Here is a 16734-nt window from a genome sequence, read left to right on the forward strand (position 1 = left end):
GCCCTAAAGTACCTTCATCTGGACTTTCATGTGATTACAAAAATAAACATATACCTTGCTTAAGTGGGTGTTAATTGACAAACTACACAACCCAGCATAATCCTACCTGATACCCCCAAAGCAGAATCACATTTGCTACTGTAAACAGATAAAGGTTTAGGAGATGGGCAGATATGTCCAATGTCTCACTTCCTAAAAAATTCTATCCAAGTCAGTCATTACTCTGATTGGAAATTTGAAGAGGAAAATCTTCCTGGTTTTGATATATGTGAGTACCCAGGGATATCACAGTTTATGAATTCAAAGGTTAAAAATTATTTAAAAATTAAGCCAAGCACAGAATTATGAGAAATCATTATATTCATGTTTTATTTTCTAAGGGAAATAGTACTGATCACAGCAGATGACTCCACATTTAACCTTGTAATTTTAACAATGGAATACAAAAATAGCAGGTTCATGATGTGAATAATTGTTCAAAGTATATATAAGAGCTCCTTCCAGGCCAGGCATTGTGGCTCATGTCTGTAATTCTAGCACTTTGGGAAGCTGAGGCAGGAGGATCACTTGAGCTCAGGAGTTCAAGACCAGCTTGGGCAACACAGTAAGACTTCATCTCTACAAAAAATTAAAAAACTAGCTAGGTGTGGTGGCACATGCCTGTAGTCCTAGCTACTCAGGAGGCTGAGGCAGGAGGATCCCTTGAGCCCAGGAAGTGGAGGCTGCAGCATGAGCTATGATTGCACTACTGCATGCCAGCATGGTCAACAGAGTGAGACACTTCCCCTCACCCAAAAGAAGAAGAAGAACTCCTTTAAGTATATTTGTTTTGACATTTTTATTAACAATTAGAATGAGGAATTAATTAAATTGTGATCAACTGTGGAAATTACATGATGCCAAGTGAGTGGTTCATGCTTTGGGTAATGGAATCATAGAATCATGCAACATCTAAACTTTGAGAGACTTTTAAGGTGAATCATAGCGTCCCATTTTACAGCTGAGGAACCTGAGGCTTAAAGGGGGTCCACTTGCCCAAAGTACACCTGGAATAAAGGGTAAAGCTGGGATACAATCTTTCTACTTTTTCTTTTTGAATAAATGAAAGCTACCTCGTGGTTTGACTTCAAATAGACATTTAAAAAAAACTAGGGCAGCGAACTGATGAGACAAGATGAAATGCAATCAAGTCAAATCTATAAGGACCTACACATTGGGTCCAAAAAGGCCCACTGTACAAGCACAGTATGGGGTAGCTGTGCCTTAATCAGCAGCACTTGTAAGAAACATTTAGAGATGTTACTTGGCTGCAAGTTTGAGATGTCAGCAGTGTGATATAGCCACAAGAAAAAGATAATGGAGTCTTAGGTGGCATTACTAGAAACAGAACTTACAAAAGAGAGATGAGAGTCCTGTTGAACTTTTCAATCCATATCTGAAATTCCTCGCGCAGTCCCAGGTGTGAGATTTTAGAAGAGACATAGACAAATTAGCTTACATCCAGGAGAGGAGCCTAGGATGGAATTATCTGAATAATGGTCAAAGGAAGTTAGGAAGCTGCAAAGTGCTGTAACTAAGAGCTTGAATCTTGGAGTCAAGACTGCCCGGGTTTAATCCCAGCTCTGCCAGTTACTGTGTATATGTTTGTTAAATCTTCTTATCACTGCCTGTAGATTAGAAATTACAATAATACCTATCTCCAAAGATAAATGAGGTAGTGCATGTCAAGTGATTAGCGCATAACTCGCATAAAACAAGCACTCAATAAATGCTAGCTACTATTAGAATTAAGACAGCAAAGTGATGCCAGGGTAATGGTAACAACTTCATAGGTTGTGAATATTTAATCAGTTAACCCATGCCAGGTGCTTGATACAAAGTTGGCAGCTATTATTATTATCTGCCATAGAATTGGTTTAAGGTTTCTAGGGATGGGACTAGTCTGGGGACAAAATATTTTCTGGTTTGGGCTAAGATCCACAGAACCTAATGATCAGTTTACAGCCTGAGGAAGGAAGTCAGTTATACCCTGATTAGGGTGGGGGTCATGGTGGTCATCTAGACATTCTATGGCTGGGTGGTGGTGGAGGGCACTCACCTTGTGAACACCCGGACATGGTGAATTGGCATTGGCATTGCTGTTGAAGGACAACTCAGCCGTGTTCTTAGCCATGGCCATTTAGGCCTGTTCTGATGCAGGGTTCTGATCCAAGGTACCAGTGTGGTCCCTCAGGGAAGTACTGGAGATCGTCACTTATGCCTGTTCTGGACATGGTCACCGAGAACTGTCCTGTAGGCATTCACTTAGGAATCATTCGAAGTGGAATTGCTCCTGGATACGTTCTCCTTGTACTCTGTTTCCTCCTCCTAGTGTCTCTGTGTGAAGAAGCCCTCCGCACTCAGCCCTCGGCGACCCTCTAGTACCCCGGACAGCTCCCCGGGGAGCAGTCTACCGCTAGGCGGCGGCTGCTAAGAGAGGAACCCTCCTGACGCGGAGTCTGCCGCTCCGGGGCTCGCTCTCCGGCAGGCCCGGGGAGAGGTGGGGTGACAATGGGTTGGGGTGCGCGCGTGCCTCATAGGTGCGAGACAGAGCGAGCCGCCGGGGTGTGAGTCAGCGCGCGGGGGGCTAAGAAGCTGGGTGAATAGTCACGGAATCTCACTCACGCTCGGCTCCTCCACCCATCCCGTCTACAGCGCGTGTCCCAGTCCTGGGCGTGCGTGCGCTCGGTGTCCGATTCCGGGCTGTGTGTGTCCATTTGGCGAGATGTCGAGAGCGGGGGGAGTGTCCCTGTCGGTGTATCTGCGCCCAGGTTAGGGGACTTCTCCTCCCCAGCCCCGCGTGGGTGTGGGGGTGTGTCCGGGCTAGGGCACATGTGCTTCTGTGCCTGTGCGTGCGTGTGCGGGTCAGGGTGGTGGGACCGCGCATCAGGGCAGGGTGCCTGCGTCTGCGTCTGGGTCTGTCTGGTCTGCATGTCGGCGCGATCTCGACCTGGGTTCGTGTCCCTGGATGTCGAGAGGCCAGCGTGGTGGGGGTGTCCAGCCTCCCGGAGGAGTACTATGCCTCGACACCTTGGTTTCACCGCCCCAAAGCTGGCCTGGGGCTCCGTAGGGAGTGGCCTGCATGGGGAGGGCCCGCGTGCTGTGTTTCTGGGAGGGGTAAGAGAGTGGGGGCGCAGGGGGCGGGCCAGGTCCCTGGGCGCGGCGCGGGCTCGGGGGACCCGCGCGGCTGACGTCAGGCCACTCCTTAAATAGAGCCGGCAGCGCGCTCCGCTCGGCATTTCCCGAAGAGCCAGATCGCGGCCGGCGCCAGCGCCACCGTCCGGTCCACCCGCCAGCCCGCACAGCCACGCCGCCGCCGAGCGTTTCGTGAGCGGCGCTCCGAGGATCAGGAATGGGGCTTCGGGCGCTGGGCGCGCTCCGAACCCGGCGCACGTAAGAGCCTGGGAGCGCCCGAGCCGCCCGGCTGCCCGGAGCCCCATCGCCTAGGACCGGGAGATGCTGGAAATGCAACCGCCTGTTCCCCGAGGAGCCGCTGCCCCCGGGACCCCGGGGCACCGTGCGCACCCTGGTCAGCAGCCCCCGGAGAAGACGGCGCCCCCAACGCCCGACCCGCGTGGCCGTGGCAGCGCCACGCGAGCCCTCTAGGCGACCGCAGGGCCACAGCAGCTCAGCCGCCGGTGCCCCCTCGGAAACCATGACCCCCGGCGCGGGCCCATGGAGCCATGGCCTATAGGGTCCTGGGCCGCGCGGGGCCACCTCAGCCGCGGAGGGCGCGCAGGCTGCTCTTCGCCTTCACGCTCTCGCTCTCCTGCACTTACCTGTGTTACAGCTTCCTGTGCTGCTGCGACGACCTGGGTCGGAGCCGCCTCCTCGGCGCGCCTCGCTGCCTCCGCGGCCCCAGCGCGGGCGGCCAGAAACTTCTCCAGAAGTCCCGCCCCTGTGATCCCTCCGGGCCGACGCCCAGCGAGCCCAGCGCTCCCAGCGCGCCTGCCGCCGCCGTGCCCGCCCCTCGCCTCTCCGGTTCCAACCACTCCGGCTCACCCAAGCTGGGTACCAAGCGGTTGCCCCAAGCCCTCATTGTGGGCGTGAAGAAGGGGGGCACCCGGGCCGTGCTGGAGTTTATCCGAGTGCACCCGGACGTGCGGGCCTTGGGCACGGAACCCCACTTCTTTGACAGGAACTACGGCCGCGGGCTGGATTGGTACAGGTAAGGACCAGGAGCTCCGCTCCGTGCGCCGGGTCTCTGATCGCTTCCATTGGGAGAGCCATCCGTCTCTTGTATTTTCTCTTTCTTTTAACCCAACTCATTGTATGGGTTCAGGCTGACACATAGGGCCATGGGGGGCTATAGCAGAATTTACCCAGAACTTCCCAGTGATAATCTAGACGGGCAGTTTCTGGAACTGCAAAGGGCGTTCCCTCGTCACTGGAGTCGTTGGAAAAGGATTATCTCCAGTCAAACCTAAGTGCCAGCTAAAGGGCTAACTCCCTCTGTGACCAGCCCTTAGGGTGCCCAGGGAAGGGACAGGCGAGGACCTGTGCTGCCTGAACACGGCACCATCCTAACCCTCTGTAGGTCTTTGCTGGTACCCAGCCCCTGAAGGACCCTGAGAAAGATAAGGCAGTTCAGAGACCCCTTGCAGCAAGGCTCTGTTTGGGAAAGGTCCCCAGAGTTCAGGCCAAATGACAGTGCATCGCCAGAGGTCTCCAGTAAGAAAGATGCCTTAGGGAGTCTCAATCTCAAACCCAGGTATTTGCTGCTGTACTGGGGCTGAGACCCCCAGTAGCTCTGGCCCTGGTAGGTGGTCTTTGAGTAGTGGAAAGAGCCCTGGATTCGAGTCTTGGGTCTGTCAGTTAAGCTTGAGCAAGTTTCTTAAACTCTATCAGCCTCTATTTTCTCATCCATCCCAATGGGCAGGAAAACAGCCCTTGCCCTGTATACCTTCCAAGGCTTTTCTAAAGTGCCTTAAAGGTGTAAAAAAGGCACTTCACTTTAAGTGATGCTTCTAAACCAGCAGCCAAAATGTGGAATTTGAAGGTGGGCCCTGCGGGTGAAGGCTAGCAAGGGTGCTAGGGGCAGCCAGTCATGCATAGACTGTCTATGCTTCCCATGCATGCCAGGGAGGAGAATTATCCCCACTGGGGGTGTCAAGGCACAGACCAAAGCTTCTGTGAGGTGGCAGCGTCCACTCCTCAATGCCTTTCTGCCTCCCTAGCCGTGTATGGTGCTGAAGTGTAGGACTGGCCCACATGTGGCTGGTGTAATGTCCCGGCTCCCTGTTAACACATAGGTCACAGAATTCTCACCATTCACCTGACCCTTTGAAGACTTTCTAGAAACATCTGCATAGTAATGACGTTGGGGAGGGGTAACATGGTAGCTGACACAGTAGCTGAGGCTAAATCTGCTGTTTTTATCTACAGCTTTAGGCAGTAGAGGTCATATGCATATTGGACAAGGGACAACTTCATTAGAAAGAGGACTCCACTGGGCTTATAATAGAGGGCCCTGGATTTACCAAAAGTAGGGGGACCGCAGGCCTGATTTAGCACCTTTGCAGGTTACTCCTGGCTCGCAATGGTTGTAGTTGTGGGGACGAGTGGGTCATGCATCATCCTTAGCAGGCAGACACATAGTCTGTCCCCATTGCAGCCAACCAGGGGCTAGCTAGCCTGTGGGTGGCCCCAGCACCATTATGTCTGGTTAATAGGGTAGGGTGGCACAGAGAGGCAGATCTGGCTTCATGCCAATGCCAATAGCCCACTGTGCTTTCCAAGCTGTGACTCATGGGCATCCCGTCTAGGTGCATGTGGACACTGTCTGAGTCAGATCCCGGGATGGAGGAGGCAAACACATTGAACAGCAGAGCCCAGAGTGGGTCAGCCATGACCACATTCGAATGCAGGCCAGCATTTCCTCGATGGAAAATCTGAAGATCATTATGACACCTTTTGCCAATGCGAAGTGCCTTTTAAGTGCAAAACAGCAAAATTCTGAGCATCTGGCTTTCAGATAGTGTGCCCTCCAATAAATACCTATGCCCTGAACCCAGACTCTCCTCCCTCCCCTCTCTTCCTTCCACCACTAAACAGCATACCTCAGGCTTCCATCCTGGAGCCCATGTCATTCAGGGATGGCTGCTTTTTATTTTTAACCTTGGCATGTGTGATTCTAAGCAAGCTTAGCTGTGAACCTTAGAGAGGGAAGCCATGTCTTATTTTTTATTTTTATTTTTTTTTAGCACATTTGGATTCTGCTAAAATTCTCAGCTGAGTCTTGGTAGGTTTTATTTAACATCAAGCATGCTGACAGCTCTGCTTCTCTCTTCTCTCCCCCTCTACCACCTTTCCCCACTTTATATTTCTAAAAGACTATCCTAGAGGTCTGGTCGTAATTGCCCTCTCCCCATTGCTTGACCAGGAAGGCTGGGAGGCTCCAGTGTCAGGAAAAGGCTGTGTGGTTTGTGCTTCTTTCAGTTACAAATCCACACCCCTAGAGTCAAGTGTTTAGCTTGTGGATTGCCATTTCTGTGCAGGGTAATACTACCCCACTTAGATGCTGTTTCCATAACCTCCAGAACATCTTTCTGTATGTAAAGAACATTTTTGTACGTTTCTTTTTATTATGACCAAGTCATACACATTAACTGCAGAAATCATGGGGATTTCTGGAATCTTTTAAAACCCATGTTCTTACTTTCTTCCTGAATCCCATGAGCTAGGTACGGTGGGTGACAGGATGTTCCGCTCTCTGTCCACTGCCTTGTCAGTTCACAGCTTGCCATCATAAAGCCAGGGTCCACTGGGCAGACATGGCCAAAGAACCCTTGCACCCATTGGAGTGGACTGTGCTTTCCAAAGGGGGAGGTGCAGAGTTGCAGGCAGTGTGGATCTTAGTATGATCTGCCCACATCAAAGCCCCTGGTGATAACTTCCTGATCAGGAGGCTGAAATCCAGATAGTGGAAAAATCAAAAGCTTTACCCTTAACCCAAAGGAGGGGCTTCTTTCTGTGGGTAAATGGAGATAAAGCTGAAGGCCGAGTGATATAGCCAGAAAGACACCATCATTTGGAGAGACCAGGAGACAGAGTCTGCACCTTCTTGTCCTTAGCCTGATCCTTCTTGGGAACCACTCCCGTTCAGGCCACTACCAGAGAGCCCAACCTTCTGCAGTGGGTTCTCTCCAATTTGCTGTCTTTCTGCCATGCCATCTCTGATGCTTACCTCAACTATGTGTCTGGCCTGGGTTCTCCCCCACACACATTTCCTCCCCGAGGTAAGAGCTGTGGGGTGGTATCTCCTAGCTGCTTGGACAGGTGGGCAAAGCAACACCAGGCTGATGAGGGAACCAGGACAGGGAACCACAGTCAGAAGACCAGAGGTGGTCACCTAGGTGCTGTATGATTTGAAGAAAGGTGATTCTCCCAAGTCTCAGCTTCTTCATCATGGAATGGGACCTGTAGTAACTATCCTAGAAACTTGTTGTGAAGAATAAATGCAAAACTGTACATGAAATTGCCCTGGAAAATTCTATGATATATAAAGACAAGGCAGTAATGTTACTACTGTTATTGCTACTAATTACTACAACACTCCTGTTATCACTATTAGTTCTGTTAGTATTAAAAATATTAGTTTCTGATGCTGCTGCTGTTACTAAATCGGGCTGAGGAATTAATCAATTGCTATAAAGATAGTTCCATACTTTCCTCTTTATTCCTTCCCTTCCCTTCCTCCTTCCCTCCCTCCCCTTTCCCTTCTCCTTTTCCTTCCTTCCTTCCTCCCTCCCTCCTTGCCTGCCTTCCTTCCTTCCCTCCTTCCTTCCTCCCTCCCTCCCTTCCTTCCTTCCTTCCTTCCTTCATTCCTTCCTTCCTTCCTTCCCTCCTTCCTTCCTTCCCTCCTTCCTTCCTCCCTTCCTTCCTCCCTTCCTCCCTTCCTTTTCTCTTTCCCTCCCTCCTTCCATGTTAACAGAAAGTCAGTTCACATATCTGGGTGTCAGTCTGCTCACCTGTGAAATGGCAATGATGCCTGAACTGCTTTGCAACCTTATAAAAATCAAGTAAGACTATCTACATGAAAATGTTTTTCCAAATCTAAGGTTATCTTTAGGATGCTCTCCATTCTAAGGAAGTTTGGATGTGAAATAGACTCTTCAGGGTCATCTTTTATAAACAGATATAAGCTTTGCTGTGTGTAGTAGTTTTTAGAGTCACAGGGAAAGCTGAGATATGTCTGAAGTGTTCTCAATTTTGCTGGTGTTTCGGTATGGCAGGGGAATGTGTGTGTGGAGGAAGTGTATCTTTTCTAAAGGCATTGAAATGCCAACAAGAGCAAGTTAATATGTGATAATTGACTCTGTGTTCTGGTGTCCAAATTTTGATAGATGAGCCTGTTCTATAAATTTCAGACTTCACTTCACAACTCTGGTTATTTATTTGTTCAGCATCGATGATGTTCTTGGGATGGTGCAAAGCAAAGAAGACAGAATATTTGCCCCAGAGGCAACAGTCTAAGTACGAAAGAGAATAAAAAGCCCAGAATAAGATCTATCACATTCTCCAGTTCATTTTCATCAAGAAATCATATTCTAATTGCAAAGCCCAATTCTGGAAATGCAAACCTTAGAAAAAAATAAAATCAAAGGCAGAAGGTAAGGGGCCTCCTGCCATGACGTAGTTAATGCAGACAGTTTTATCATCTTTCAACAAATTGATCAACACACAAAACAGACTGATCTGTGCTCATTGGGTGTGCACATAGATGAATGTGTGTGCACACCCACACATGTGCACCTGCATGCACAATTGCAGCATCTATGCAGACTTAGGCCTTTATACAGAAATTCCCTGTCTTGGTCCAGGCGAACGTCACACAGTATGATTAAATGAAACCATTGAGTCCATAAACCCCCCCATTTGTCTTGCAGCACTCTGTCAGCCTTGCAGCATGCTGTAGATATAATACTTAGTGCCAGCAAATGTACAGTTCTTGTCAGGCATGGAGGAACATTCAGAATGGGCAACAAGAATTTTCATTGCTCAAGGAAGTTTTCTGAAGAGCTGGTTTCCCTTCCCCTTGGAGCTGAGAAGGGGAATGAAGAACAGGCTTTCCCCAAAGCCTTAGTCTATTAATCCATTTTCACACTGCTGATAAAGACATACCCAACACTGGGTAATTTAAAAAGAAAAAGAGGTTTAATGGACTCACAGTTCCATGTGGCTGAGGAGGCCTCACAATCATGACAGAAGGAGAAAGGCATGTTTTACATGGCAGCAGGCAAGAGAGAAATGAGAGCCAAGCAAAAGGGGAAACTCCGTAAAAAACCATCAGATTTCATGAGACTTATTCACCATCACGAGAACAGTATGCGGGAAACCGCTATGATTCAATTATCTCCCACCTGGTCCCTCTGACAACATGTGGGAATTATGGGAGCTACAATTCAAGATGAGATTTGGGTGGGGACACAGCCAAACCCTATCACTTGTTACAGGAGCATTTTAGGTGGAGAAGTTGCTGACAGCCCCAGTACTTTCCAGCTACACACATTGTTAAGCCTGTTTTGGATGTTAACATGTGAAAATACCACTGAAAGGTTCTAAGAAGCGTCTTTAACATCTCTGAAATTAGCATGTATCTTATGATTGATGGTGTCTTAGATTGAAGATATAGGATGTTTCCATACTGATTCCCGAAATGCCCTCTGCCTGGGAGACCTGGCTTCCCCAGCCTAACCTGGACTCTCTGGACCTTCCAAAGAGCCAGTGACTAGACCCTGCTTCATCTCTGTAGCCAGCAGGGCTCTCTTCTGATTGGTCTGGAAGCTGGATTCATTTTATATTTTTGAATGTTACCCATGCCGTCTCCCTGAAAGCAACTATCCTGAAATTAGGGAAGGTGTGGGGCTGGTACTCACAGGAGATAAGATGCGATGGTGGGCATGTCCTTCATGGCCTGCTGTACAGAGGCACTTGCTGTACCTTGCACATATCTGGAGACACATCCAAAGGGCCCTAGCGGATTTGAAGCAGAGTCAATGCCCAACAGGTGCTATTACCTGCATGCTTTGGTAATGCTTTGGTAACATTCTGTGTATCTGGTGTGCAGGGCTGTAGAATAACTTTGGTTAGACCTCTATGAATCATTCCTGTATGATTGAGTGACACGGTGGGTGGGGACGGGGTGGGGGAGCACACAGCTCCCTATTGATCAGATCCCCTGGAGGACTTGAGGAGAGGTCATCTCCACCTGTGAGGGCTCAGGGCAGGTGATAGGGAAGTGGGGCTTTGGGGGGTAGTGACTCAGAACTGATAAGTCACACAGATAACCTAAACCTGTGGGACTCACTGTCTCTGCTGGAGCTAACTCCGGTGCAGGTTAATCCATTCATTTGTCAAATGCTTTCCATTGGCCAGGCTTGGTGCCAGGCTGCTATAGGCCAGTTCAGCTGCCACTTTGTTCTCCTAATGGGCTGCATGGCTGGGCTGAAGCACTGTGAGGTTCACAAGCAGCTTGACGAGGTGGGTAAAAGCCACCCAGGAGGGGAAATGACCTTGCGCTTCTGAGGAAGTTATTATTAAGTATGTTTTTCCAGGGCATATGAGACAGAGGTTTGGGCTTGGGTGATCTGGAGCCGGAGCATCACATGGATTTCCTGGGCATGGGTCCATTGGGTGTCTTCCTAAGCTTTTCAAATCAGAGGAGCTGACAATGGCTCCACCTCAGTGTCCATGGCCACCAGCCACCATGAACACTCCCCAAGTGAGAAAGCCAGAAGTATCTGCTCTAGGTGGAGGCTAAAGGACCTCTCACACTGCCTTCCAAATGGTGGCATAGTTATTTGGGAGGGAGAATTTTTTCAGATTTCAGACATTTTTGTGCCACCTTCATGACATTTGCCAAAGCCCAGCATGACCTCTACTATTATTTTCTTAATTTTTTTTTGAGACTCATGCAGTGGCACAGTCAAGGCTCACTGCAGTCTCAACCTCCCAGGCTCAAGTGATCCTCCCACCTCAGCCTCCCAAGTAGCTAGGACTATAGGTGTGCACCAACACACCTGGTTAATTTTTAAAATCCTTTGTTAGAGCCAGGGTCTTGTTTTGTTGCCCAGGGTGGTCTCAAACTCCTGGGCTCAAGCAATCCTTCTGCCTCCACCTCCTAGAGTGCTGGGATTACAGGTGTGAGCCATCTCATCCAACCTTCTTAATTTTTTTGCTAAAGTTAGCCCATTTAAAAATTATAATTTATCACAAAGAATAAGTTTTCCCCTTCAGTTTATATATTTTAGAATAGACAAGATATTCACCTGGGTGCAGTGGCTGACGCCTGTAATCCCAGCACTTTGGGAGGCCGAGGCGGGTGGATCACCTGAGGTCAGGAGTTTGAGACCAGCCTGGCCAACATGGTGAAACCCCATCGCTACTAAAAATACAAAAATTAGCTGGGCGTGGTGGCAGGTGCCTGTAGTCCCAGCTACTTGGGAGGCTGAGGAAGGAGAATTGCTTGAACCTGGGAGGCAGGGGTTGCAGTGAGTCAAGATAGCACCACTGCATTCCAGCCTGGGCAACAGAGCAAGACTCCGTCTCAGAAAAAAAAAAAAAAAAAAGAAAAAAAAGATATTTGTATTGTGAAATTCAAAAGTGACAAAGTGTATTCAGAGAAAATTAATCCCTTCCTTTCTACCTCGTCTTTCAGCCAAGAAATTCCTTTTCCCAGAAGCAACCATAGGTACCTGTTTTTGTGTATCTTTCTAAAGATATACTATGGATTTGCAAATCTAACACATACTGTGCAAGTATAGTTAAAATAAATATTGTTTAAAAGCAACTTTATTTTGAAGCCACCCTAAATGGAAAACCGGCAACACTTGCCATAATTAGAAAGTGATCATAAAAATAAGTTAGATTGAAAACAAAACAGTGTGATTGAATTTTTGCTCTCTAGTGTGGCTGGAATGGTCTAAGCCTGCAGTGTTTTCCATCTTTGCTTAAAAGAGGATACTAGGGGACACTACTAAGAGCAGTTAAAGAAATATCAATATCAATGTGAGATGTTTCTCCTTGATGTAATCAGAAGGAATGAAGGTAAAGAAGGAGAGATAACACATCTCACTGTGTGATTTGGTGGTATTTAGTAAGTCTGTGTAGTACCTAAAATTACCAAGATGAGGCACACAACTGACGTTATGGGAAATATTGTTGGAGTTTGCCAAAAACTCAGTTTAAGTAAATCCAATGATGGGCTGGGTGCGGTGGTAATGCCAGCAGTTTTGGAGGCCGACGCTGGGTAATCGCTTCAGCCCAGGAGTTGGAGACCAGCCTGGGCAACATAGGGAGACCTCTTCTCTAAAAAAAAAAAAAAAAATTAGCCAGGCATGGTGGCAGGCACCTGTAGTCCCAACTACTTGGGAGGCTGACATGGGAGGTTCACTTGAGCCCAGGAGTTCGAGGCTGCAATGAGCTATAATTGCACCACTGAACTCCAGCCTGGGTGACAGAGTGAGACTGTTTCTAGCTTTTCAGGTTTCTTTAATGTGTTAGCAATTGGGAGAGATGAGCCAAAAGAAAACTCAGAACAAATATGAGCACTAAGAGGAGAGTTTGACCTGCAATATTTACAAGGGAGTGTAGCCTTCCCAAGAACAAGGTTCCCTGAATAAAGGGTATGGTGGGCATTTAAAAGACAATGTCAACTCACAGGGTTACAATGGATTTCTTCATTATTCTTACTGGTGGAAAGTCAGCAGTATGCGCCACAATTACCACATCTACATAGATTGTCACCTATATGCAGGCGTCAGTGTCACAAAAGTCAGAGATAAAGTTGTTTTCATTAGGGAATCAGCAATTTATGAGACAGTGGCACAAGGCTTTTCTTTATTTTAATTTTGAGGCTCATGTGAGACAGGACGTCCCTTTTGTAAAATCTCAGGATGCAAAATACCTTTTCTTCCATTCTGGAAAACATGACGTGAGGCTTAAAAACATGACATGGGCCGGGCGCGGTGGCTCACGCCTGTAATCCCAGCACTTTGGGAGGCCGAGGCAGGTGGATCACGAGGTCAGGAGATCGAGACCATCTGGTTAACATGGTGAAACCCTGTCTCTACTAAGAATACAAAAAATTAGCCGGGCATGGTGGCAGACACCTGTAGTCCCAGCTACTCAGGAGGCTGAGGCAAGAGAATCGCGTGAACCCGGAAGGCAGAGCTTGCAGTGAGCCGAGATAGAGCCACTGCACTCCAGCCTGGGTGACAGGGCGAGACTCCGCCAAAAAGCAGACAAACAAACAAACAAACCATGAAGCTTATACACAGGGCCGGGTAGGATGTCAATTTTGCTTTCTCAGGCAGTTTAATTTCACTGGATCAAGAGCGGAAGACAATGCAACTTCTTTGTGTGCTTTTAACTGTGTAAAAGAAGACCCACTGCAGAAAATGGTCCCTGGAATTTCCCTTTGTTAACAGAGGCAATGCAGAGGGTGTCTATGATGACAGGGCTTCCCAAGCTTGCCTTTAATAGGGCTGATGGTCAATTAAAGGGAGATGGCTTTCTTCCAGCTCAGGGTGCTCCCTAGCCTCAGTGCTTGCTGCTGGGTGAAGGAACCCCAGATCAACCCTGAGGCTGATGGAGAGATAAGTGGGCATTGAAGCAAGGCCTCACAGTGGCACAAGGGCTTTTTAGGAAGCAATACAAAGACAGATCTTATTGGAGAGAGAGAGAGAGAAGCCCGGATTCCAAGCATGAACTCAAAATGGAGATAAAGTTGCAGAAACTACTACGGAAGGCAGTTTCAGCATAGCTATGAAAAATTCGAACTCTGAGATCGGAAGGAATACGTTGGAATCTCAGCTCCACCACATGCAAGGTGTGTGTGTGCCAACCAGTGGCTTCTCTGTCTCAGTTCCTCCATCTGCACACTGGGACTAATCATATTGACTGCCACATAGGGTTGCTGTGAGGATTCAATGAACAATTACACATAAAAGTGCTCGAAACATCTGTGGCACACGAGAGGTATTAAAAGCCTGTTAGTTGTCATTATTGGCCATTGATTTCTTCATCATACCTTTATTCAGCAGCATGCTAAGGACACAGAGATGAATATAACACAGAGCCTCTGGGCTCTTCACTGTTTGGTGAGGCTGTTAGATGTTCATGGAAAGTTTGCACACAAGTCAGATGAGAATAGGTACCATATTAGAGATACAAGGAGAGCTATAGTAAGCAGCATGGAAAGGAGAGAAAATTCATTTAGGGGAATTTGGGAAAGCTTCCTGGAGGAGGTGGTATGTTATTTGGACCTCAATGGCCAGAGAGGATTTCCTTGGATAGAGATGTTTTTGGTCGGGGGCTAATAAGGAGGGGGACCCTATAGGTATGCTGTTTCTAAATACATTCACTTCATGATTTTACCTCTGTTTACAGTCGAATCACAAAATAAAGTGGTTGCCGGGAGCGGGGGCTCACACCTGTAATCCCAGCACTTTGGGAGGCCAAGGTGGCGGATAACCTGAGGTCAGGAGTTCGAGACCAGCCTGGCCAACATGGTGAAACCCCATCTCTACTAAAAATACAAAAATTAGCTGGGCGTGGTGGCGTGCGCCTGTAGTCCCAGCTACTTGGGAGGCTGAGGAAGGAGAATCACTTGAACCTTGGAGGCAGAGGTTGCAGTGAGCCGAAATCATGCTGCTGCACTCCAGCCTAGACAAAAAGAGCAAAACTCCATCTCAGGAAAAAAAAATGTTGTTTCAGATCACTTTAGTTCCACATGAATTTATTGGCCACCTGCTATGTGCCAGGCAATGTGCTAAGCCCTGGAGAAATGAAGATGAGAAGGAGAATTAATCTCTCTTTTAAAGAGAAGAAGGTACAGAGAAATTCAGCGGTCAGACTTACTGAGAGAGAGAGAAAGCTCCCAGCATTTGTGGGGTCGTAGAGGAGGGGCCCCCACCCAGGGTGGGCCAAAGAGGCTTTCAAGAGAGCTGGTGCCTATGTTTTGGGGTGTTTGCATCTGCTGTTCCTCTACAGGGATCATTCTTCCCCCAGAGCATCTCAGGTCTGGCTACTTCTCATCATGCAGGTCCCAGCTCCAATGTCACCTCCTCAAAGAGACCATTCTCAGCCACCTAGTCTAGGCTGGCTCACCTCCTCACCACTCTACTCTCTATCTTTCCTCACCACCTTGCTTTATTTACTTCTTACTTCTCACTGACATCTGAAATTATTGTGTTCATTTTCTCTTTTATTTACTCTTTCCCCACTAGCCTGAAAACTCCCCTAGAGACCAGGAACCTTGTCTATCATATTCATGACCGTATCCCCGAAGCTCAGAAAGGTGTCTGGCATACGATGGGTGCTCAATAAATATGCGTTGAGTGAATACTCTTAGCGATGAGGGATGATTAGGAATGGATGAGTCTGTTCGGGGCTACAAACTTGTCCACCCCTTTACTAAGCTTGCCACACCTGATTCTGAAAGAATATGGAATGTAGATGCAGGTGACTCAGTCATCAATAGGTATTTATTGAGCACCTACTGTGTGTCAGCCACATAGTCACTGGGGAGAGAGGAATGAAAAAAACAGACAACAATTTCTGCCTTCATGCTGCTTACTTTTCTACAGGGTAGGAAGGAGATAGTCAATAAATAAGTAAGTCAAACATATCTATGTCAGATGGTGGTAAGTGCCATGGAGAAAATGCAGGGAGGAGGAGAAAGAATACTTGGTCTGCGGAGGGTGTTGCAGTTTTAAGCAGGGTGGTTAGGGAGGGCCTAGCAGAGAAGGCAATATTTGAGTGATGATCTGAAGGAGGTGAGGAGGCAAAACATGCTGTGATCTGGGAGAAGAATGTTCTAGCAGAAGCAGCACACGTGCAAAGGCCCTAAGGACAGAGGGTGGCTGGCATGTTTGAGGAAAACCCAGGGGCCAGTATGTCCAGGGTGGAGTGCCCAAGAAGTGCACAAGGGATGGGAAATAAACCTGGAGAGGTAACAGGGGCCACATGGTGCAGGACCCTGTAGGCCTTTGCAAGAATTTTGCCTTCTACTCTGAGCAAATGCAGGACTATTGGCTAGTGTTGAGTTAAGGCATTATATGATCTGACTTACATTCTACAAGGATTTCTTGGGCTGTTATGTAAGGCAGTAAGGATGGAAGGAGGAAAACTGGTTAGGGGGCTGTTGCAAAAGTGGTTGCAGCAGTGGTGGTGGAGAGAGACAGGAGAGGGGACAGATGCTGGATACACTTTGAAGGGACAGTGGCAGGATTTGCTGATGATTGCATGGGGCAAGGTGTGAGAGAGAGGACTCAAGAAAGACGGCATTGGTGATGATGATGGTAGCAGTGTTGCTGCTGAGGTTGATGATGGTAGCAGTGTTGCTGCTGAGGTTGATGATGTGATAGTATTTCTTTCTTTCTTTCTTTCTTTTTTTGAGACAAGGTCTTGCTCTGTTGCCCATGCTGGAGTGCAGTGGCACAATCATGACTCACAGTAGTCTTGACCCTCCAGGCTCAAGCGATCCTCCCACTTCAGCCTCCCTAATATGAAACTACAGGCATGAGGCACCATGCCCGGCTAATTTTTGTATTTTTTTTAGGGACAGGGTGTCACCATGTTGCCCAGTCTGGTCTCCAATTCCTGGGCTCAAGCAATCCTCCTGCCTTGGCTTCCCTAAGTGCTAGGATTACAGGCCTGAGCCACCGTGCCCAGCCCAAGTTCCTACTAAGG

General features: G+C 48.1%; 1 protein-coding gene and 1 long non-coding RNA gene across 3 annotated transcripts in view; one reads left to right on the forward strand and one right to left on the reverse strand.

Moving 5' to 3' along the window:
- Window positions 1-772: 772 nt before the first annotated feature.
- Window positions 773-2784, reverse strand: LOC117976203 (uncharacterized). Of its 2 annotated transcripts, none has more exons than XR_010110519.1 (3): window positions 2099-2784; window positions 1395-1513; window positions 773-1046 (listed from the first exon to the last, which is right to left on the reverse strand). It is a non-coding gene; the product is annotated as an uncharacterized LOC117976203 (long non-coding RNA). The 2 variants fall into 2 exon arrangements; XR_004666784.3 differs by having other exon boundaries at window positions 773-1513; window positions 2099-2376; window positions 2665-2749.
- Window positions 2785-3714: 930 nt separating this feature from the next.
- The window catches only part of HS3ST2 (heparan sulfate-glucosamine 3-sulfotransferase 2), a 101297-nt gene continuing 88277 nt past the window's right edge, over window positions 3715-16734 (forward strand). The window contains exon 1 of the mRNA XM_003813716.6: window positions 3715-4207. Coding sequence (XP_003813764.1) covers window positions 3723-4207 — 485 coding nt within the window. The 5' untranslated portion in view covers window positions 3715-3722. The remainder of the gene's footprint in view (window positions 4208-16734) is intronic.

The sequence above is a fragment of the Pan paniscus genome, chromosome 18 (genome assembly GCF_029289425.2).
Source record: "Pan paniscus chromosome 18, NHGRI_mPanPan1-v2.0_pri, whole genome shotgun sequence".
In the NCBI taxonomy this organism is placed as follows: Eukaryota; Metazoa; Chordata; class Mammalia; order Primates; family Hominidae; genus Pan; species Pan paniscus.